The sequence below is a fragment of the Stenella coeruleoalba genome, assembly GCF_951394435.1.
Source record: "Stenella coeruleoalba genome assembly, chromosome: 13".
Lineage (NCBI taxonomy): Eukaryota > Metazoa > Chordata > Mammalia > Artiodactyla > Delphinidae > Stenella > Stenella coeruleoalba.
Genome location: NC_137159.1, coordinates 8,845,273 through 8,870,270, shown reverse-complemented (window position 1 = coordinate 8,870,270; position 24,998 = coordinate 8,845,273). Strand labels below are relative to the sequence as shown.

The 24,998-nt window shown below is 43.1% G+C and overlaps 1 protein-coding gene across 8 annotated transcripts in view; it reads left to right on the top strand.

The window, feature by feature from the left end:
• VWA3B (von Willebrand factor A domain containing 3B) overlaps nucleotides 1–24,998 on the top strand; it is a 244,818-nt gene that overhangs the window by 102,309 nt on the left and 117,511 nt on the right. For all 8 annotated transcript variants that reach the window (XM_079941376.1, XM_079941377.1, XM_079941375.1 and 5 more), the window contains one exon: nucleotides 13,585–13,710. In XM_079941376.1, the coding sequence (XP_079797502.1) occupies nucleotides 13,585–13,710 (126 nt within the window). The remainder of the gene's footprint in view (nucleotides 1–13,584; nucleotides 13,711–24,998) is intronic.

Here is a 24,998-nt window from a genome sequence, read left to right as displayed (position 1 = left end):
AAGAAGATATACAGACTGCCAACAAACACATGAAAGAATGCTCAACATCATTAATCATTAGAGAAATGCAAATCAAAACTACAATGAGATATCATCTCACACCAGTCAGAATGGCCATCATCAAAAAATCTAGAAACAATAAATGCTGGAGAGGGTGTGGAGAAAAGGGAACCCTCTTGCAGTGTTGGTGGGAATGTAAATTGATACAGCCACTACGGAGAACAGTACGGAGGTTCCTTAAGAAACTAAAAATAGAACTACCATACAACCCAGCAGTGCCACTACTGGGCATATACTCTGAGAAAACCATAATTCAAAAAGAGTCATGTACCACAATGTTCACTGCAGCTCTGTATACAATATCCAGGACATGGAAGCAACCTAAGTGTCCATCGACAAATGAATGGATAAAGAAGATGTGGCAATATATACAATGGAATATTACTCAGCCATAAAAAGAAACAAAATTAAGTTATTTGTAATGAGGTGGATGGACCTAGAGTCTGTCATACAGAATGAAGTAAGTCAGAAGGAGAAAAACAAATACCGTATGCTAACACATATATATGGAATCTAAAAAGAAAAAAATGGTTATGAAGTACCTAGGGGCAGGATAGGAATAATGACGCAGATGTAGAGAATGGAGAATGGACTTGAGGACATGGTATGGGGGAAGGGTAAGCTGGGACGAAGTGAGAGAGTAGCATTGACATATATACACTACCAAATGTAAAATAGATAGCTAGTGGGAAGCAGCCGCATAGCACAGGGAGATCAGCTCGGTACTTTGTGACCACCTAGAGGGATGGGATAGGGAGGGTGGGAGGGAGTTGCAAGAGGGAGGACATATGGGGATATATGTGTATGTATAGCTGATTTGCTTTGTTATAAAGCAGAAACTAATGCACCATTGTAAAGCAATTATACTCTAATAAAGATATTTAAAAAAAATTATTGAGTTGTATCAGCAGTTTGCTTACTGCAGCTTTCCTTGCCAATGTATTAAAAAGCCTTTAAAAATTTGGACCAATTATATTGCATTTGTGCCCATTATCAATTCAAGATTTAAAAGGCTATAATTATTCTCTAAGGTTTCTGAAGTCCTTTGGACTACTCCAACTCAGATTAGTGGAGACTGGATAGATTAGATAAATGCATAGCTACAAGTTCTTAATTCACTTAATTTTGATGTGTGATACTTGTTGATAAATAGCTATTTGTAGGAATCTGCATTTCTTGTAATGGGTTTGATAAATGAATTGTAATAGTATCTACAAATAAGTTAATTATGTGTGAATTTTAACGAACTTTTAGGCCTCATGTTTTGGGGCAAATCCGTACATCATCGTCTTCCCCTGAGATAGCAAAAAGTAGTTGTAGGCTGAGAACAATTTTGTCTTGTTTCTTGCTTCCTTGCAAAGACAGCACTAGATACATCGTGTACAATCATTTCTTTATTCTGTGCCTGCTTTGGATTCTTATATGTACTTGGAAGAATTTCCCCCCCAGATTGAATTTTTTCCTGTCTGCTCATTTTCCCAGGACTGCTCTTTTTGGGCGATAGAAAGCTTTTCCAGTGTTTTGACACAGGCAATATGTGCTGCCTAGGGTGGTACCTTAAATAGTGCATTACATTAAAATTTGTTTCTACATTACTTCCTAAGAGTTACTGGGCAGTTTTCTTTGGCTGTCAGGAATATTTAGAGAGAGGACGGGAAGAGGGCTAAGGTTCATGGCACCTACTGCATCAGCCCCGCTGAGCTCTTGTGCATATGGTGGTGCCTGCCCGCCTCAGGAATCAAGAGTAAATTGCCTCTCACCTCTGATTCTGTGGCCAGGTGCTGTCCAAAGACCTTCCCCTGGATTTCTGAGAACTCTTAGGGGAGGGGGGATACCCTTCTATTCTCCTTGCCCCCTGGGATCCTCTGTTTGCCTGGCTCTGTGTCTAGTTTTTCCATGCTAGTCTGGATGAAAATTCAGCTCCTCTCTTTATTCCCTCCCACCATCCTCCTCACATACTCTTCATGAGGTGTGATATTTTTTTAAAAAAATATTTATTTTGGCTGCCCCGGGTTTTAGTTGTGGCGTGCGGGATCTTTAGTTGTGGCATGCAGGATCTTTTTAGTCGTGGCATGTGGGAATCTTTCAGTTGCGGCACGCATGCAGGATTTAGTTCCATGACCAGGGATCGAACCCTGTCCCCTGCATTGGGAGTGTGGAGTCTTAACTGCTGGACCACCAGTTAAGTCCTCATTAGGTGATATTTTAATAGCTGCTGCTGAGCCACTGGAGGAGGAAAGAGTGACATACATTCTCCCTGGCTCCTCCCTTCTGTTTCTTCCTTTTGCCTCCTGAAGCTTCTCAACATTTCTTTTCAAGAGCAAAGCCTGCCACTGAGTCTCCCCTCCAAGCCTGACAGCTGTGTCTTGTCCTTGGGGTTCATTGAGCTTCTTGGACCTGCTGGTTTATAGTTTTCATCAAATTAGTAATACTTTCGCCATTATTTCTTGCTCACAGGTCTACAGGTCAACTGCAGATTGATTAATTGAGGAGGGACGTGTCCTCCTTTAACTAGTGCTCTCCAGGATATAGTTCTGTTGTGGCCGTCAGCATGAGCAATGAGCACAAGCACCAGGCCAAGCCATGCAGCCCTACTTACGGCCTCTGCTCATGTCACACCCACTCATATTCTGTTGGCCAAAGCACATGACATGACCAAGTCCCACATCAAGCAGATGAGGACATCTACTTCGCTCACACCGAGGTGGGGAGGGAAATGAATATTTGCTAAACAGTAGTGCAAAAGCTCTCACAATGTTTTGTTCTTGCATGATTCTTCTTCTGGCTCTGGCAAACAGCGTTTGCTGGAAAGTGAATCAACTTTGGAGTCAGACCTGGATTCAAACCCTAGTTAGTTTTGCCACTAACTACTTGTGTGACTTTAGGTAAGTTACCTAACCTTTCTGAGCTATGTTCTCTTAGTTGTAAAAATGGGAAAAATCACATTTACCTCATATGATTGTTGGGGGAGTTAAGGCATATAACACCCATGGTAATGTTTAGTACAAAAATGACATTCAATTAATATTAGTTTCCTTTTAGGATTCCAAGTGGGCTTTTATTGTAGACATTGGCTCTAGAAAGTAAAATAATCCAACAGGACAGTGAGCATTTTCAGACTAGTTATGATACTAACCAGTTTATTCGCATGCATAGTGATGGATGGGAATCGGAATTTGGAAGTAGGAAGTGAATACTGTACTGATTAGCTGCGTCCCGATTGGAGGTGGATCCATTTCCAAGGTTTATATTAAGGGTAGGTGACCAGGACCTTTCTAGAGGAAATCAGGAGCACCTGTTCATCTACTAGCAGTGGTACCTAGGATTATACTGTGGGGCCCTTTCTCGGCATGACTTTCCCCCACTTCCCTATTGTCAGATTGGGTGCAGTGAGAGGTGTGAATGGTGCAGGAATATTTGTCAGTTGGATGTGGTAATTTTCAGTTCTCGGAAGCTTTCATGATTGGATGGGATGGATTGTTCTGCATGGGAGCTGGGTTATTGCTGACTTGGGAAGGAACTTTAACTGCTGGTCCTTTCCAGGGACTGTATCTTTAAGGGGTACAGTCCTAATTCCATGGGAAGCTGCTCCTTAAGTTAGGAAAGCCTTGTGGGCCCAGAGTGAGGGGTCTACGTAGTGGTCTGGGGGCTCCCTCTCAGGAAGGAAAGAGGCTTCTGATCTCTAGGGTTCGGAGCAGACCTCATCTTTTACTTTGGTTTTTCTCTTCTGTTTTGTCCTCAACATTTTAATTAAACTGAAATAGTAAGTATGGACTGAGAAAATCACATTAGAGTAAAATTTTTCACTGAGGGCCTGGCACCAGCCTAAACAAAAGTCAATCATTTTGGCATTGATGTGGCTAGCTCGAAATCTGGACTCATCGGTGAAGCTGACAGTGGACTCATTTTCCACGCCAGGCTCTTCAGAGTTGAGAATGCAAGACATCCAGTGGTAGGATGAGCACCCAGGCTGATGGCCGTGGTTGGAGCTCTGAGCTCCCATTTCAAGCCAGAGCTGGTATCTTATACCAGAGGAGGAGGAAGGGGGGCGGGGAGGGGAAGGAAGAAGAAGAGGCAGATGCAGACACTTGAGGGGCAGTCTTAACTTTAGCGTGTTTCATATGTACAGCCACACCCACAGCTCAGGACCCCCTCATGGTTCCAGATCAGGGTTAGGCAGCTGAACACCTTTCACTTCTAGCCCCGTCTCCCACCATCAGCCATCATTAGTAGATCTGTGATCGCCTCTTCCTTCTGAGCCTGGACTCCCCTCGGCCAGCTCAGCCCAGCATGCTGGCCAGCCTCTGCTCCTTGAGCAGAAGCGGCAAATAGGTTCAGCTGCTGATCACCATACTTTGCTCATGGGATAAGAGAAAGACTGCAATGAATAAGTAAAAAGGAGTGAGTTTTGGAAAAGATGAAAACTCTAATTTGAAAAGATACATCTACCCCAATGTTCATAGCAGAACTATTTACAATAGGCAAGACATGGAAGTAACCTAAATGTCCATTGACAGATGAATGGGTAAAGAAGATGTGGTACATATATATGATGGAATATTACTCAGACATAAAAAGAATGAAATAATGCCATTTGCAGCAACATGGATGGGCCTAGAGATTATCATACTAAGTGAAGTAAGTCAGAGAAAGGCAAATATGGTATCACTTACATGTGGAATCTGAAAAACGGATACAAATGAACTTATTTGCAGAACAGAAATAGACTCAAAAACATTGAAAACACACTTATGGTTACCAAGGGGGGAAGGGTTGGGGAGGGATCAGTTAGGAATTTGGGATTAACAGATACACATGACTATATACAAAATAGATAAACAACAAGGGCTTACTGTACAGCACAGGGAACTATATTCAATGCCTTGTAATAACCTATAATGGAAAAGTATCTGAAAAAGCATATACACACACATATATGTATAGTATAACTGAGTCACTTTGCTGTACGCCTGACATTGTAAATCAACTATACTTCAATTTTCTTTAAATGGGGAAAACAGGAGTGAATTTCAGGTAATAGGAAAAGACAGTGTTTTTCTGAGAGTGTTTTTGTTTGTGTCCAGTACTTCTGGCAAAATGGTGTTAGAAAATCTGTTCTGCTCAACAGTATTATTCTGAAGTCCGAAAATGGTGTAGCTGTAAAAATTGGATGATTCTACCTTTGGAAACTGCAATTTTTTGTGTGTTGGTGGAGAAAAATGCATGAACGAAACTCAGTATTACAAAACCAAAATTTATGTGTTTTAAGGTATGTTCAGGCTGACAGGCTTAAGGAGAATAAACAACCAAGTCCTCATTCTTGGAAGACACTTGTGATCTTTAACTCGATATTTCAGGTTTGCTGGCCCATCACTCAGGCTTGACTTGGCTTCTTTGCTTCTAAGCTCTGATTTAATATAGAAGCACTGACTGGCGCCTGTTTATGGGCTACTGAGAGCAGTTCTCTCAGAGGTCTCCTTTCTGCTCCCTAGACCTCAGTTTAATTCAATGGATGGAGCTGGAGCAGCTGCACGTCCAAAATCGCTGCCACATTCCAGTGTACAAGGCTGAGACTTTGTCTCCGAAGTCCTGCTCCTTCTAATAATGGCTTGCCTTGGATTTCTTGAGACAGTCCTCTTGTTGGCAAAGCATTTATGAAACGCCTTCTGTGTGCTTTAGTGTCTCCCTAGGGGCGAGGAGGAGATTCAGAAGGAATAAAAGACAAGTTTCCTCTTCAGGGAACCCTAAACTCTTAGGATATCAATTATGCTTCTGCTTGATGATTTCCAAGTTGCTCCTTCACAAAAAGGAGGGGATATATGTATACGTATAGCTGATTCACTTTGCTGTACAGCAGAAACTAACACAACATTGTAAAGCAATTATGCTCCAGTAAAAATTAATTAAAAAAAATAGTAAAAGTGGGAAAAAAACGTTGCTCCTTCCCATCACAGCTGCAGGATCTCAGTTTAGGATTTAAGACTTGCCCACCTACACTCAACCCTCTTGTTCCCTTAGTTCACACCTTCACCTAATGTGTAGGAAGGTCTAGTTTTCCCCACCAGAGAGTAAGTCCCTTTAAGGGCAGGGACCCCCCTGTATTTTTTTCCCCCATAGTGGGTTTAAATCCTGGGTTCCTTGTTTATTCTTAGCCTGTCACCAGGACCCCTGCACTGCTCACTGGAACCCTCTCTTGGCACCGGGCCGTGGTAGACTCAGCCCAGTTCTTTAGTCACCAAGATAATCAATCTCTTAGAATCACACTGAAATAATCAAGTGGGTTCAGACATCCTGCATCACCTAACAAAACACTGAAGCATAGAGAAATCTCTGAAAAATCTTTTAAAAATTAACTTGAATTACCAGGAAAAAGAGCTAGTGTAGATTCCTAATTACATTTGAATACGCTTGTTCTGGTTTCAAGGTGAGGGATCTACTCCACATATATTACTTGAAAGTGGAGCATTGTGCTGAGCTCTGGGGTTACAATGATGAAAAAAGGGGGTCCCTCTCTTCAAGAAGCTGATGTTCTGGAGCAGCCTACAAGGTGTCAGGGATGTACCAAGGAGAGTAGTTACAAAAAGGGATAAACGTAGTTCTGTCCTCAAAGTAATAACAGTTTGATAAGGGATGCAGTATGCCGATAGTAGAAGCTCAACCCTGGAGCGCTCTCAGAGTTAGTAAAACCCATCGGGCCTGCCCGTGGGTGACCGCCCATCCCAGCACAGGTAGATTACAGCTAAGCAAGCAGGTGTGTGCTACAACTCAGCAGAGTGCAGCTCACCAACCATCATCGTCTACAGACCACAATTACAAACTGGGTGGTTTCCATACCAGGAAGAGATGAGCCTATAAGCCCCTTGAAGGAAACTAAAAGCAACCAGTACATAACAGATGAGGTTTGCTTACACAAATCCTGCATTGTGGTAATTTTTGAGGATATACAAGGACAGTGCTCCACATGGGAAGAGTACGGGGAGGGGGAGTTGGAGACAGACAGACCTGAGGCCGAAGCCTGACTTTATCACTTATTAGCTGTGTGGCCTTGGGCAAGTTCCTTAACTTCTCTGAACTGCAGTTTGCTCATCTGTTAAGTGGGAGTGATGAGCCCTACTTGGGTGATGGCTGTAAGAACAAATGAAGTAGTATGTTTAAGTGCCCAACATAGTGACTGGCACATAGTAGGTACAAAGTCAATTTTACTTTCCCCCCCTTCCTCCCTCTTTTTGTATCAGCAGGAAGCAGCCATTATGAAATACATCTAAAATAAATGACACTCTTAGAAATAGTAGAATATTGTGAACCATATCAATGAGAGTGGCCTGGAACGGGATCTGGAAGATGGTATGTCAAGGACTCTCTGACACCTTGAAGGTCAGACACAAAAAAGAGCTCTGACTCTTTAGGAGCATTTCTTTAGGGCAGAAATAGGGACATCAGGGTATTAGAATACCATTCCCAGAAATCACCCAACTTTTTTGTTTTTTCTCCAAGCATATGCTGGATAGAAATGATAGAAATAAAAGCTTCGCAAACTTTTGTTGCAAGAGACTCACGGGGATGCTTGTAAGAGTCCAATTTCCTGGATTCCCACCCTCAGAGTGAGTCTGGGGTGCGGCCTAGGAATCTGCATTTTGATAAGCTGATGGGGGGTTCTGACACAAGTTCTGAGGACCACACTTTGGGAAGACCACCCTGGAGGGGGAGCCGCTTCAAAGCTCACACTGTTTCCTATTCACTCTGTATTTCCAGTGCCCAGATATCATGGGCGTTGATTGAGTTTTGTTGAAGAAATGAATGAATGGTGACTCTCCGAGAAGATGTCCTGTTGTGAAAAGGATATTTTTAAATGATTGGCTTTCTGGTTTCTAGGTTAGTCTCTTGTGAGTTTAGAGTGAAATAATGAGTCTCCTAAAACTTACTCATTCCTGAATGACCTGGCAGAGCTGGGAAGAGACCCCTTTATGTGAGTGAGACCCAGTCCCCAGTAGCCCATGTGACCTACCATCCCCGAAACAGGTTTCCATTGAGGGCAGGAGGCAGAGCAGATACTAGCGTGGGATCACTCCTGCAAAACAACAGTCCTAGCCTTACTGTTTCTCTCTTGGTTCAGAGTTGGTTGACAGAAATCAGTGAGCAGCCCTGTGAGCATCTTATAATTCTTTTGGGCACTGTAAGTCCCTTAGAACCGAAAGAAGTGCAGGCCTTTTATGTGATTAGGAAAGCTGAAAAACAAAAACTTTGATAACTTTGCTCTAAAGGAAACTCATAAAGTTCCTTCGAATTTACCATTTCATTAAAACACTTACCTTTGAGTTGGTGTCTTCTGAACGGCATTAGCGATTCTAAATAGAATAGATTTATCCAACTAAACTTTATTCGTGGGCATTTGGGGCATTTTCTCTTTAGATATTGCTTCTCTATTCTTGTGCCTGTGTCTTTATCACCTGTTTGCTAGTAGCCCACAGAGTCTGGGGTCATGCTTCTTACTGAGTTTTGTGGAACACTTGCTCTCTACCATGGGGAGAAGAGTTATGGTTTATATACAGGTTTTCTATGTGAATATTGGACAATTAGACTGCATTCCATTTGCATTGTACAGTGTTTTACTTAGAAGAAAGAGGCCCCAGGAGATGGTACCATAGCCGCCTATTAAGAGTTGTCCATACTTGATATTTGAAACTGCTTTTAAGGCATCATGATGTTTGTGAAACACATATATTCCTTGTCCCAAGAAAACATTAGACATTTATCAAGATGGTGAAATGACTCTATTTGCTTTAAATTCATTAATGGTTAATTTCCATAGGGCGAGACTGAGCAAAATATCTTAATATGTAATTAAAACAAGGAACTGGGAATGCTTCCATTACAACAAAAACTACTGATTTCACCACTTTCAGTCCCTTTATGGATGTAATATACACCCTTTTACCAGACGCATATTGTAATTTTAGGTCTCTGGGGATTTTAATTACCTCATTGTTTATTATTATTTTTAAATGTTATATCACTTTCTGAAAATAGAGGTGCTGTGTTTTCCTGAAAATACTGCCTTTTATAGTCATATTCAACTCTTTCAGGTCCTGAAGACTGAGTAGGCATTTAGGGCTCAGGCAGTCAGCAGAGTCTCCACCCAGGGGGGCCAGTTCTTCCCCCAGGAGTCCCGGCGATGGGGAAAGGGCCACAGCAGGACTCAGGGGGTGGTCTGGGATTCACGGTTGCTGAGGGTGGTTTTAATTTAATTTAATAGCCCTTCCCTTCCTGCCCCTGGTATTGCTAATATTTCAGATATGGGGGTGAGGGGGTGGGGACCTTGCCTTGCTGTGGCACGAGGACCTAAAAAGAAATGACTTACTGCTCTAGGGCATGTCACTGTTAATGTCTGGAACACCTAGGGTATAGCCATATGCTCAAATGATATAAGTCTGTTACCATTTAGAAGAGTTTCTTGCATTATTGGGGGTTGTCGGTTATGAGACAGAGCAATCCCTTGAGGAAAGAATGCATTAGGTGCTCCATCATTGTTTCTTTGTAATAAAGAAAAATGAAAAGAAGGAAGGATAGGAATCCTTACTGGAAACCCTGGACCCTGTGCTGAGTGCCGTGGAGGATACAAAGGGAAAAGAGACATTCTGCCCTTGCAAACATAAACCGTAATCCAACACAGCAGACTGATACTGCAGGAAAGCTGTAGATCACAGCTCTTGGCCCCAGGATGGCCCTGGACCCACCGCTGAGTGGTGAGCTGTGCTGTAAGCAGCTGCTTACTAAAAATAAAGCTTCGTGTTTGTGAAGGATTGACTTAAATGAGCCTGGATTCAAGGTCTGGATACACTAATTCACCATCTCCGGCTGATGCTTCTTTATGCCCTTTGGAATTGGAGGTTGGCTGGCCAGGCAGCCAGGAATTGCATATGGCGCCAGCCTCTTTAATTGCGTGTGTCCTGGCAGCAAAAGCACAGAGAGCAGTGGCTGTGGCAGGTTCATTTCATGGGAATTGAAAAGGAACAGGAGGCAGATGGCTGTTTCCTGGGGTGGCGGGGCAGAGTTTGATGGTGGAGTCAGGCTGCTGCCTTGAATGAAGGGTGGGGCTGGGTGAGTGCAGTGGAGGGCTCTGAGCCCCCTGATAGGGAGCATGGGGGAGTGCAGGGGCCCTGGAGGGCTGGGAGGATGGTGCTCTTACTGGGTTCATGGTGACAGACTAATAGAGGGGGTGTCATGGCGGGGGCCTTGAACCCTGGATTTGAATGCCAGCTCAGGGTTCACTGGCAGTGCCCACCCACCACATATACTAAGTGCTCAACAAATATTTGCCACGTGAATAGATGACTGACTTGGACTCTGACAACTGGACTTTATCCTACAAGTGAGACAAGCAAGATTTAACAGGGAGGTGGTGTTTGGTGGCAGGTGGGTCTCCTTCATATGTTAAACAAGCCAGTCAGTACCGGGTGCAGACAACAAACAGCAGCTTGATGTGACGTCACCTCCAGCTAGTGTCAGCATTCTGTGAGCCTTCAAGTGGTCACCACAAGGCCTATGGGGGATGTCAGGGGTTGGGGTGGGAGGGGGCAGCTGGGGTTGGAGGATCTTTTAGGTCACCTGGGTGTCTGTCTGAGGAACCATATCCTGTCTCTGTGCGCGGCAGGATCCGCTGTGGTTTCATCTCCTTTCTGGTTTGGCCTGGAGAACTTCAAACTCACAGAGCTCTCTGAATACTGCAATCTCCTGTGCCCTGTCCTCCACGCTCTTCTGTTTCCAGTGGGGCCGTCCTCCTTGGCTGCAGCCGTCTGATTTCCCAGCTGAGCTCCTTAGAAATGACCCAGATAAAAATGGCAGCCCTTCCCGACTGCCTGTCGAATAACTTGAAATAAAACCTCTCCCTTCTAAGTTAGGCTTTTTTTTTTTTTGGTTGCGGTACGCGGGCCTCTCACTGCTGTGGCCTCTCCCGTTGTGGAGCACAGGCTCTGGACGCACAGTCTCAGCGGCCATGGCTCACGGGCCCAGCCGCTCCGCGGCACGTGGGATCCTCCCAGACCCGGGCACGAGCTAGCGTCCCCTGCATCGGCAGGCGGACTCTCAACCACTGCGCCACTAGGGAAGCCCTAAGTTAGGCTTTTTATTGCCTGTGGTTTTTCTTGTCTGCTAGCTGGTTTTGTTTCATTATGTTTTGTTCTTAAAGCAAACCAAGTTAAATGGGTAGTTTTGAGTTGTTTTGTTTTCTGATCACCAGCGTAGGAATCTGTAGCTGCCGGATTATAACGACTAAACCAGTGGAGTGAGAGTCTGATGACTGCTTGCTCAGGAGAGCACATCCCAGGTCACTGCTGCCCCTTAAACGGACTTTCCTGTCCTTGGATCAGCCAGCGGCAACTGTATTTCCTTGGAAGTTTTTCCTTTGAGGCTGAAGGAGTAGTCTCCTCCTTCTTAAGATGTTATTGACAAGCCTGGGGGAAATGGAAAGCCTTGACTCATTTGAAACTTTTAAAGAGAGAATTCTGCTACTTAACACCTCCAGGCTAAAGCAAGCAGCTGGAAGCCAGTTTTGCTTTCACAGGGTCAGAAAATCCTGGGGGCTCCAGGTTTGCAATGGGTAGCAGCCTGCGATATTTTTGGAGTTCCAGCGTGGAGCTGGGTACTCATCACGTTTCACTCCTCGGACTATTGATGGCTGTGGAGCCCTGGTGGCCATCCATCTCTGTCAGGGCTTGTCACTTGCTTCTTAATAAATATAGCTATTAATACTCTCTCACTTGATCTGGCCAACTTCAGGAGGGCCAGAGCTCTGGTTTCCCTTAATTCCGCCCCACCCTTCCGGACTACATTTTAAAAGTCAGAAACATCAACTCTGGTCTGCCCTGGTAGCTTAAGGTCAGTCTTTTGGCCCAGGGTGGACGAATCTCCTGGGGCGGCCCCTACACCTGGTGGCTATTCTCTTTCTCTGTGGTTGTGGGATCTCAGGCATCTGTGGACTGTTCAGTGGGATGCCATCAGCAGCTTGGGTAGGGACCTCTATAAACCAGCTGTCCCTTTTCCAGGACACCTAGTCAGGGTGGCTGAGTTGGTACAGTTACACCAACTTGGGTTTGACACCCTGCTCTGCCACTCTTGAGGGTATGACCTTGGACAACTAACTAGCTCCACCTCAGTTTACACAGCTGGGAAATGGGGACAGGAATAGAATTTGCCTGGAGAACTGTGAAGAGAGATGAGAAAATGTTTCGAAAGGCCTAAGCACAATGCCAGGCACGTAGCAGATACCCCAAAAAGGTGTTTATCATTAGAGAATCGGGACTCAGCTTACTTAAGTAATAACAGCATCCGTGTTCTCTGAGCCGACTGTACACAGTCTGTGAAGTAGATTTCTTGTGCATGTTTGTTTTTAAATAAACTTTTACTGGAATGGAGTCTTTAAAACTAGAGAATACGCCTGCTAAATTCTTGTCTGAGCAACCTTTTAGAAGCACCCCAGAGCAGGGACTCCCCTGTAGCCCCCACGATGCCGTGAGTGGTGCCAGGCTGGCGGCTGGGCCCGCGGCTGCCACTGAAAATGGGTGAGTGGCATCTTCTAAGCACGGTTGCCTGTTGGAGTCACTGCTGGCCTCGTATGCACAGCGGGCTCTGGCGGAGAGAACTGTAGGTTCCCATACAGTTGTAAGAAATAACAGAAATGCCCACATGCTCTTTACTGGGTTTCCCCCATGGTAGCATCTTGCAAAACTATAGGACGGTATCACAACAAGGATATCGATATTGATGCTCTCAGGATACCACCCCAGGTTCCCATGTGTTGCATTTTATAGTCATACCCATCCCCCTCCTGCTCCTATACCCTCCTTAACCTCTGGAGGTTACTAATCTATTAGAGCCAGGATCCTGGTGGAGGCAGAGCCTCTGTCCCAGCCTTGGACTTCTTACCCATGGGATGAATGTCTATTGACTGATTGCTAAAATGATATAAATGTCTATATTAATTAAGCCATATCATTAAAAAAAATGTCATACAGCCAAACCAAACCCTTAACTGAGACACGAGAGGTCCAGAAAAGGAGGCCAAAGAATTGTTATTACATTAGGGAAAAACAGAGTTGTGAAGGTGGTTTCAAAGAAGCAGGGAATCTCAGCTTAATCAAGAGAGGTGAGGGGTTGTTACTTCCATATACCGTTGTTTCCCTTGCTCACAGTGATCACCCTGGCTTTTATTGGGTGCCTTTGAATATTTTTATTCTTTATCTTATTTGAGTATTATCAATAAATTCATCTTAAAATATCCTGACTGCCACAAATATTTACTTTATAAGGATTTATTACCTCCTAAGGTCTGCATTTACGATTTCTTGAGATGACAGCGTTTTCTTAGGGATCTCACTTCTGAATCTCAGAAAGACGTTAGTGGAGCAAATGGAAGAGGGTGTTCAGAAATATTCTAGAAACTTGGCCGGGCTGTGCCAGGCTTGCTAGGACCACCAGAGCATTCTGGGGCCTTCCACAGCTGCCTGCTCACACGTGTTTCCCTTCCAGGAGCTGGGGTCAGAGAGGACGTGTTTCTCATCTGGAGGGAGATGCAGGAAGCCAGCAGCACGTTGGCCCAGATCCAGAGTCTGGTGGCTGAGCCTCCCAATACCGACGTGGCCACAACAGATCACGGTGGGTGCTGTTTACGGGCATGAGTGTAAAAGAGTCATAACTGCTACTGGTTGGGGATGGGGGCTGTTTCCATGTTCCTCACCAAGGAGAGCTCCTTAGCCCAGCTCCTGAGGGGACTCTGCAGAGCTCTGCTGTGCTCCGTGTGTGTGTGTGTGTCAGTGTGTGCACATGTGTGTGTCTGCAGTTTGTCAAAGCAAAATCAGAGTTCTATTCAGGGACTATTGCAAGAGGGGAAAAGAGACCTCAGTATGGAAGTGGGCTCAGTTATGAATAAACATGGACCAGTGGGGATTTACAGGCAAGGAGCAGGGTGGAGGGTTGGTGGGTGGAAAATTACCAAGAAGAAACGTCAGGGTTAAAAGGGGATTTCTGGCTAAACCTATCTGATAGGATTCTTGCTGAAGCCGGGCCGAGATGATCAGACATCACCTGGGGGACAGGGGGAATGAGGAATTTGCTCAGGTATGGGGGGTGGGGGATCCTGGTAAACTGTCTTCTCAGGATTTTTGCTAAAATTAGGCTATGCAGAGACAAACACGGAAGTCCATAGGTCAAGATCCAGTTGAAAAGAGGATTCAGAGGAACCTGGGTTTGGAGTGAGAAATCTGGTTGTAAATCCCAGCTCCATCACTAGATTAACCTGAGTCTTATCTCTTTGAGCCTTAGTTTATTCTCCTGTTAAATAGTGATAACATCAGTCTTAAGAGATTATTGTAAAAATTAAGTAAAATAATGCATGCTTTGCACCAAACAGGTACTTGGTAAATGTTAGCTCCATCTTTTCTCTTTCACAGTTAGGGCAGTGAGAATACTGATTCTTCGTCCTGAGTTCTTGAGTTAGTAAAGGATTTTCCTCTGTAGGGGACTGGTTTCATTTAGGGCACGGCTGGTAATAACAGTAGTTAACAAAGCACATACCTTACACGTCAGGCACTGTTCTAGGCACTTCACAAGTATTAGCTCATTTCATCGTTACCACAATCTTATAGGATAGCTGCTACTTTTATCTCCATTTAAGGTTAAGTAACTTGCCCAAGGCCATGCCAGAAGTAATGAGGCCAGGACTCAAAACCTAGTTCTTCAGTAAAAATACTGATGTCTGGCTCCCAACCCAGACATTCTGATTGAATCCATAAAGGATGCAATCTGGACATTGGGAGTTTTGAGAGTTCCCCAGGCAATCCTAATGTGCAGCAAAGTTTGGAAGCCCCTGCCATGCTGTATTGCCTCCTGGTACCCTGCCTGTGTTACAGAGGCATCAACAGGGGAGGAGAGCAAGAAGGCCAGGCTGGCTGGGGTCAGGGATGCAGTTGAAGAGGAGAAGCGGGGAAGGGGACACGAGTAGAGGGAGGAGGAGGTAGAAGGCATGGGTGAGCTTGCCCTGTGCGACTTAATAAATTCCTGGCAACAGTGGCTTTTTCCTGTGAGTGGGTGTCCTGACTTGGGTCTGGGGCAGCAGCAGCTGCAGTTGCTTCCCCAGGACCAGCTGTCTGGGGTTTCCAAGGAGGGGCCCAATCAGGCTTGTCTGGAGGGGCTGCTCACTTGTGGTGACACCCGTCCCCCCTCAGCGTGAGCTTAGAGTCAAGGACTCAGAGAGTCCTCTGTCATCCTGAGAGAATGAAAATGAAGCAGGGGACCTGGGATAAGGCAAACATTCATGCCAGACAAATACTCGCTGCTAAGGTGTCTGGGGGAGTGCTATGGACTGAAATCTGTCCCGCCAAATTCAGATGTTGAAGCCCTAACCCCAGTGTGTCTATATTTGGAGAAAGGGCCTTTAAGGAGGTAAAGTTACATGAGATCGTAAGGGTGGGGCCCTAATCTAATAGAACTGGTGTCCTAATAAGAAGAGAAAGAGATACTGGAGACCTCTCTCTCTTCACACATCACATGAGGACACAGCCAGAAGGTTGCCATCTACAAGCCAGGAAGAGATGCTTCACCAGAAACCAAACCTGTAGGCACCTTGATCTTGGACTTCCAGCCTTCAGAACTGTGAGAAAATAAACTTCTGTTGTTTAAGCCACCCGGTCTTTAGTATTTTGTTATGGCATATTGAGCAGACTAACAGAGGGAATATTGAAGCTTGGGGTAATCTTGAGGGTTAACAGAAGGTTTTTAGATGTTGTTTCTAAAGGAAACAGAAGAGCTATTGGCCTATGTAATCTTTAGAAAGATAGATTGTCATCCCTTTGTTTCAATCTAAAACATACACAGAACTAAAAACCAAAATAACTCCAAGCATAAACTTTCAAAACATGCTTTTTTTTGGGGGGGGCTGTATTGGGTCTTAGTTGTGGCGCACAGGCTCTCTCGCTGAGGCACATGAGCTCAGTAGTTGTGGCATGCGGGCTTAGCTGCCCCGCAGCATGTGGGAACCTAGTACCCCGACCAGGGATTGAACCCGCGTCGCCTGCATTGGAAGGCAGATTCTTTACCACTGGACGACCAGGGAAGTCCCAAAAGATGCTTTAAATGTACCGTTTCTATTTTTTTTAGTTTATTTTATTTAATTTATTTTTATTTTTGGCTGCATTGGGTCTTTGTTGCTGCACACTGGCTTTCTCTAGTTGCAGCGAGTGGAGGCTCCTCTTCGTTGCAGTGCACGGGCTTTTCATTGTGGTGGCTTCTCTCATTGAAGAGCATGGGCTCTAAGCGTGCGGGCTTCAGTAGTTGTGGCACGTGGGCTCAGTACTTGTATTTCGTGGGCTCTAGAGCTCAGGCTCAGTAGCTGTGGCGCACGGGCTTAGTTGCTCCGCGGCATGTGGGATCTTCCCAGACCAGGGCTCGAACCCGTGTCCCCTGCACTGGCAGGTGGATTCTTAACCACTGAGCCACCAGGGAAGTCCCTACCATTTCTATTTAAAAAGGAAAATTTGGTCAGGACCTTTCCACTGTTGGATACCAAAAGAAGCTTTTGTAACCTTGCTTTGGCCCCAAAGGCCACATGTAGCATCTGACTTGCCCCCATTGCTGCCCACAGCCCAATGTTATTGAAGCAAAGGCTGTGTCAGCCCAAGACCCTGCGTCTGCTTTGTGTGAGGGCAGCAGCCATTTTCCATGTTTGGCTGCCCAGGGCCTGCAGGCCAGAGGAGATATGGTAGCCATCAGGAGAGGGGAAGGGTAGGATGGAGGAGATCAGGTGAGCTGTCATTACACGTGGAACCTTCATGTGAGTTAGACAAAGTCTTCCTTCCTGGACATAGCAGCCCCCACCTGCCCCCTCGGCTGGGTGCACTGGTTCAGGGACCAACTGGCACCTATAGGACCAGGACCGGGAGGGCAGTTCCTGGCAGGGATGACTCATCAGCCTGATACCTGGAATAAGAAGATGGGGAGGCCACACAATCTGGCCATTGGTAATTTTGACCTCTTTTAATTACCAAGAGCGGTGCATGATAATTCCCTGAGGGAAAAAAAAAACTGACAAAAATATATGAAACATTGGCTTTTAAAGACGCTTGACACCAAGCAACCAAGGCCAGTGGTCTCTGAGATACAGGAAAATCCAAGGTAAACTCTGATTGTCCCAGCTTAATGCTTAGTGCTCTGAGAGAGTTTCCAGGCCATGGTGTAGGGAGAAGGATCCCAGGTAGAGCAGAGCAAACTTCCAGGTTTGAGAGGCAGAGTTAGGAGTCCAGGGAGATCAAGATATCAAGATTTCACGGGACAAAGTACCAGAGAGGAGAGAGGTGCACAGAGAGAGAACTCTGGAAATCTGCAATGAGCCCCTCTTGTGATTTCTGCTCAATATTGATCATTCTATGAGGAAACTACCCGAGGCTGGGGAAGATCCATTGGAAAGAATTAGAAAGAAAGGGTTTAGAGCTCACACAGGGCCAGGAACAGTGCCTGTTCTTACCAGCCTGATTGGAAAAATTTATAAGTCACAGAGCACTGGGTAGACTACTTGGGAAGGTCTTGCCTCAGTAATGGGGACTGACTAGCCTTAAACTGAGCTCTGGGCCCTTCTAAGAAATCATCAAAGCAAGACATGAAAGTAGAGAGTTCTTTATGGGTAACTTAACTGCATCTCAGAACAAAGCTCAAGAAGATTTATAAGAATATAAAATCATCCAGTACCTAACAAGGTAAAATTCACAGCAATTGGTATCCAATCAAAGTTTACTAGGCATGAAAAGAAGAAAACTGACACAGATGTTAGAATTGGCAGAAAAAGACATTTAAACAGTTACAACTGTATTCCATATGTTCAAAAAGTTAAGTGGAGACAGGGAAGTATTTTTCAAAAATACATGTTGAACTTCTAGAGATGAAAATTCTTAGGGAAGAAAATATCTTACTTGGAAACATGCTGAATGGGATCAATGGCAGATTAGACATTGCAGGGAAAAAGATTAGTGATCTTGAAGGCATAGCAATAGAAACTATCCAAAATAAGACATACAGAGAAAAAAAACCAATAATAAATAAAAAATAAGAACAAATAACAAAAGAGCATCAGTGAACTGTAGGACAACTTCAAGTAAACAAATGTAGATGGAATTCCTGAGGAGAGGGGAGGAGGGAGAACAGAAATATATTTGGAGAAATAAAGATTGAAAAATTTCCAAATTTGATGAAAATTATAACTTAGAGATCCAAGAAATTCGATGAATGCCAAGTACAAGAAGATGAGGGGAACTGTACCAAAGGACATCACAATCAATTTGCTTGAAACCGCTAAGGAAGAGAAAATGTTAAAAGCAAGCAGAGCAAAAAAGACATTTTCTGTAAAAGGAACAGAGATAAGCATGACAGCAGATTTCTTGTTGCACATGAAAAGACAGTGGAGTGACATCTTATTTTTTTTCATTCAATACCTTAAACTCTCAATCTAGAATTCTAGATTTTGTGAAAATATCTTTCAAAAACAAAGGCAAAATAAGGACATTTTCAAATGTACAACAGCTGAAAGAATTTATTATCAGCTCATCTGCACTGCAGGAAAAGTTAGAGGGAATCCTTCAGGCAGAAGGAGCATGTAATACTTTGATATGGAAAGAAATGAATGGCGACATGGTTCTACACAAAGGAATTAAGGACACTGGGAATAACTGCATGGGTAAATAGGTGGTATTTTTCTATTCAGATACCGTTAAAAGACAGTTGACTGTTTAAGCTAAAATAATAACAGTGTACTGTGGGGTTTATACCATGTATATAAAAGTTAAGTGTATGACGATAGTAGCATAAAAGCAGGAGGGGAATAGCAGCATTATTCATAAGTTCCAAGGATGAACAACCCAAAAGTCCACCAACAGATGACTAAACAAAGGGTGGTATATACAGACAATGGAATATTATTCAGCTTTAAGAAGGAAACTCTGACACATGCTACAACACAGATAAACCTTGAAAACACTATGCTAAGTGAAAAGCCAGACCCAAAAAGTGGTTACCTGGGGCTGGTGGGATTGGGGAATGGAGGGAGTCACTTAATGGGTACAGAGTTTCTGTCTGGGATACTGTAAAAGTTCTGGAGTTGGATGGTGGTGATGGTGATTCAACAGTGTGAATGTACTTGATGCCACCTAAAACTGGTTACAATGATACATTTTGTGTTATGTGTATTTTACCACAATTGTAAAAACAGCAAACCACTGCATTGCAAAAAAAAAAAAAAAAATCCAGGAGGGGAGAAATGGAAATATGCTATTGTAAGGTTCTTACACTATGTGTGGGGTGATATAATATCAATTGAAATTAGACCATGATACATTGAACATGTGTACTATAAACTAAAATAACCACTAAATAACAAAGCAAGCCAACAAACAAGATAAATTGGATTTGAAAATACTCAATCCAAAAGCTGTCAGGAAAAAAAGGGAGAGAATTAAGGACATATGGGGCCAATAGACAACAAATAGCAAAATGATTGACAGAAACCTAACCATGCATATGGCAAAACTTACCAGTTTGTACATTTTAAATGTATATGGTTTATTGTTCTCAATGATCAATTATACCTTAACACAGCTCTTAATAAAGTAACACAGGAGGCTGTGCATCTCTCCTGAAGTGCTGAGCTGTTCAGAGACATTGGTGTTGGCATATACGAGCATTCTATGTGTTTGTGTGTGTGTCTGTGTGTGTGCCAGGTATGGCTCTCAAACGATAATATGGCCTTTCTCACAAAACGTTCAAGAATTTGTCCAAAGTTAGGGAGACTTTACTCTTCTTTGGATGATGCTTCAGCTCAAAGCATTTCAGGAACTCTGCATTTGCAGTAACCTTCACAGACATTTTGTGACTCACTAGAGATAATTAGTCTAATCATGTTGTGTAGTGATGCCGAAATTGGACTCCGCGTACTTGTTTGGTTCAGAATATCAAACTCAATGTCAAAAGACAAGGAAAAGGCAAAAGGTCCACTCAGGCTCTGTAGGAAGTTCCGTCAAGGAGCTCTACGGGAGTTTTGAGCACTTTTTTTAACAAGTGGAGAAAGAGATAATGCTCATTTTTATTGGCATTGTATTAAATAACTGGCTGGATTTCCCTGTAGTCATTGGTGATGGTGAAGTACACAGGTTTGGAGTTACAAAGACATTAATCTTGGCTCTGCCCACTCCTGTGTGACCCTGGACAAGACATTTATTATCTGTGCCTCAGTTTCCTTATTTGCAAAATTGGGATAGTGATAATACCTACCCAATGTGCTGTTGTGAGAATTAAATGAGAAAATATATGTAAAACACTCAGAACTGTGCTGACACATAGAATGTAATGATAGCATAAAAAAACTTTGATCCATTTATTTATTCTTTTGTTTATTGAATGCTCACTGTACGTAGCTCTGTGCTAGACAGTGAGTATAATGACGAAAAACAGACATGGAATGGCCCCTAATAAAGCAGGATCTTGTACCATTTCTTGTTCAGGAAGGGTAGAAAATCAGAAGCACATGGAAGTATAATTCCCACCTGGGGAAGTATGACTAAGGAAAGGTGTGAGCTCCTGAGATTTTTGGGGTAAAGGAAAGCCTCGCTGAGGAAATAACATTGGAGCTGATATCTGAGGGTTGAGGGGGTGAGTTGATGAGATGAAGGGTGGGAGTAAGGGAAGAATTTACGCTAGGCAACAGAATAGCGCATGCAAAGGTCCTGAGGCAGGAAGGAGCATGGCACTTTAGTAGAGCTGGAAAAGATGAGTGTGGCCAGAGCTCAGAATTCAAGTTAGCAATTGGCCTGTGATGAGTCTGGAAAAGTACCTAGGGACCAGACCATGCTGGGTCTGGAGTCCATGGCATGAGAAGTCAGTTCTTTTTTTTTTTTTTTTTTGCGGTACGCGGGCCTCTCACTGTCGTGGCCTCTCCTGTTGCGGAGCACAGGTTCCGGACACGCAGGCTCAGCGGCCATGGCTCACGGGCGCAGCCGCTCTGTGTCATGTGGGGTCTTCCCAGACCGGGGCACGAACCCGTGTCCCCTGCATCGGCAGGCGGACTCTCAACCACTGCGCCACCAGGGAAGCCCAAGAAGTCAGTTCTTAATTTCAGACCAGTGGGAACCCAGTGGAAGCTTTTAAGCAAGGGAATGATAAGATCAGATTTGTATTTAGAAAAAAACCACTTTGACTATTGTGTGGGAAAAGATTGGAGGGGAGGGACCAAGTGAGGATGAGGGAAGAGAGTTAGGATGTTAATATAGACAAGAAATGAAAGAATATTGGACTAGGGTGATAGTATGTGAAGATGATGCTAAGTGGGCAGATCTGAGGGAGAATTCAAACATTGAACCTGGCAGGACTTGGGTTAAAGAAGATATAGGTGTCGAAGCTAAGCTCCTAGATGAATATTGACGAAGCTGATTAATAAGCAGCAAGTGAGAGTGCTAGAAAGGGCCAGTATTTTGTTTAACTCAAGCATACGTTTTCTCATGTGTAGTGAGCTCTGTATTTTCTAGACAAAAAACACAAACATAAAAACATCTGCATAAGAGTAGCATGTAATGCTTCCACAAATCAGTGTTAAGGCTGTCACTGAAAAAATCCCCCCAAAATGTGGAAGAAGAATTATTTCATTAGGATTCTGTAGATGTGGTGCATTTAATTCAGGAAGGTTATTGGAATGTTATACAAGATACGATGAAATGTCAAAGCTAGAATCATGTTAGAAAGTGACTGTGTTAAATGAAAATAAAAATTCAACTTATCAAGATTTGTGGGATGCAGCAAAAGCAGTGCTTAGAGGGAAATTTATAGCATTGAATGCAATTAAATTAAAAGAGAGGACAGATCCAAAGTCAATAAGCTTCCACCTTAGGAAACTAGAAAAAGAGGAGCAAATTAAATGCAAAGTACACAGAAGGAAAAAATGATAAAAACTGGAGCAGATATTAATGACGTTGAAAACAAAATCTGTAAAGAAAGTCAACAGAATCAGAAGCTGGCTCTGGTTCTTTGAAAAGATCCATAAAATCAATAAACCTCTAGTCAGGCTAGCTAAGAACGGAAGAGAAAACACACAAATTACAAATATCAGCGATGAAAGAGGAAACATCACTAGGGATCCCATATTAAGAGGGTAGTAAAGGAATATTATGAACAACTCTGTGCCTACAAAATTGATAACCTGGATGCAATGGACCAATTCCTTGAAAGGCACAATCTGTCAAATCTCCTACAAGAAGAAACAAACAATCTTAATAGGCCTATATCTGTTAAAGAAATTGAATCAATAACAAACAACTGTCCACAATAGAAAGCACCAGGCCCTAAAAGTGACTCCTGAAAGCATCAAGAGACAAGTGACTCATCACATGCAAGTGATCCCCAGTACAATTAACAGCTGATTTCTCATCAGACACCATAGAGGCCAGAGGCAGTGGGATGAAATATTCAAAGTGGTGAAAGAAAAAGTCTGTCAATGAAGAATACTATATCTGGGAAAATTATCCATCAAAAGGAGGAAAGATTAACACATTCAAGATAAAAACTGAGAGATTTCATTGCTAGAAAACTTGCCCTATAAAAGATAATAAAGAAAGTCTTTAAGGATGAAATGAAAGGGTATTAGAGAGTAACTTGAATCCACATTATAAAGATAACTACATGGGGGGCTTCCCTGGTGGTGCAGTGGTTGAGAGTCCGCCTGCCGATGCAGGGGACACGGGTTCGTGCCCCGGTCCGGGAGGATCCCACATGCCGCGGGGCGGCTGGGCCCGTGAGCCATGGCCGCTGAGCCTGCGCGTCCGGAGCCTGTGCTCCGCAACGGGAGAGGCCACAACGGTGAGAGGCCCGCGTACCGCAAAAAAATAAAAAAAAAATAGATAACTACATGGGTAAATATAAAAGACAGTATAAATGTAGCTTTTGTTTGAACTTATTCTCCTATTTGATTTAAAAGACAACTGCACATGGCAATAATTATAAATATGTGTTGATGGGCACATAATGCATAAAGATATAATTTATATGAGAATAACAGCACAAGGAGTGGGGAGAGAATGGAGCTATATAGGTGCAAAGCTTTTGTGTACCTATTGAGATTAATTTGGCATTTATCTGAACTAGATTGTGGTAAGTTAAGATATTAAGTGTAGTCCTGAGGGCAGCCACTAAAAATATAACTCAAAAAAATTTAGTAAAAGAAATGCCAAGGGAATTAAAATGGTATACTAGAAAATATCTTTTTGGACACAAAAGGCAGTAATAGAAGAATAGAAGAACAAAAAAGATTTAAGACATATAGAAAATAAATAGCAAAATGGCAGATGTGAATCCTACCATATCATTTACTATATTACATAAAAATGAATTATACACTTCAGTTAAACAGCAGAGATAAACACATGGATTAAAAAAAAAATGTTCCAACCGTATGCTGTCTACAAAATACACACTTTAGATTGAAAGATGCAAATAGGATGAAAGTCAAGGATGGAAAAAGACATACAAATAGTAACAATCAAAGAGCTGGAGTAGCTATGCTAATTTTGGACAAAATAGATTATAAAACAAAAAATTTTTACAAAGAGATATCTGATAATAATAAAAGGGTCAAGTTACCAAGAAGGTATTATAATTGTAAACATATATGCACCTAACAGCAGATCTTTAAGCAAAAACTGGCAAATTGAAAGGAGAAATAGTTCAACAATAATAGTTGAAGACTTCAATATCCTACTTTCAATAATGATGGAGGGACTTCCCCGGTGGTCCAGTGGTTAAGGCTCCATGCTTCCATTGCAGGGGGCACGGGTTAGATCCCTGGTCAGGGAACTAGGATCCCACATGCCGCAAGGTGGCAAAAAAAAAAATGAATGGAATAACCAGGCAGAAGATCAATAGAAAACTTCAACAACACAATAAATCAACTAGACTTAATAGATATCTATAGATATCTGTTCCACGCAACGGCATTATAATACACATTCTTCTCAAATGCACCCAGATTATTCTCCAGAAGAGACCATCTGTTGGACAATAAAATAAGTCTCAATAAATTTAAAAGGATTAAAATAATACAAAACATGTTCTCTGTTGATGCAAGATCAAAAAAGTGGCAAATATTTTAATTTCCCAAGGGAAGCAGATTCAGATCTCTGTCTTGGTTTAATTCTAGTATTCCCACTCTAAGAGTTGCCATTCTCACTACCGCAAGAATTTCAGGTTCTTAACCTTAAATTCCCAAACTCCATTAATCCTTTTCTCGTTTCTTGATTTTTCCACTTTATACTAAACATCTTGAATTGGTCTGTGTTTCTCTTGCCGTGTCATGCTATCTTATAAAGAAATAGTTGCCTCTGGTATAATTTGTGGCCTATGTCACTGATCCTCAACTATTTTCAATTTATTTTCAGTGTCATTTTAGACATAGACACATGAAATGTGTGGCTTTCGAAATTCTTCTCTTGGAGTCTGTGCTCTACTGGTGGGTTCTTCTTAGCCTTCATGCAGGTTTGTCATGAGCTATTGCTCCTTATCTCTCAGTGTCTAGTTGCAGGTATCATCAGAAAGTAAACATTCTTCCTGCAGCTGCCTCATCCACAGCCTACTCGTAATTTTTTGTAAGCTTCCTTCTTTCAGAATCACGGGGCAGAAGAAAAAAAATTAGAAAACAGAACGATATCTTTGAGAGGCATTAGCTCCTCTCCCACATCCTATCCATTATCCGTGCTTTATGTTCTTTATTTTTACATCTGCTTCTTTTTTGCCTCTTTGTTCATTTAACTTCCTTCCCCTCCTGCTTACACCCCCTGAAGATTATAGGAGTTAGAGAACTCAGGGTTGGGATCTTTGTTTTGCTGGTTTATTGAAGTTGCATAAACCATGGAACCCTTCTTTTC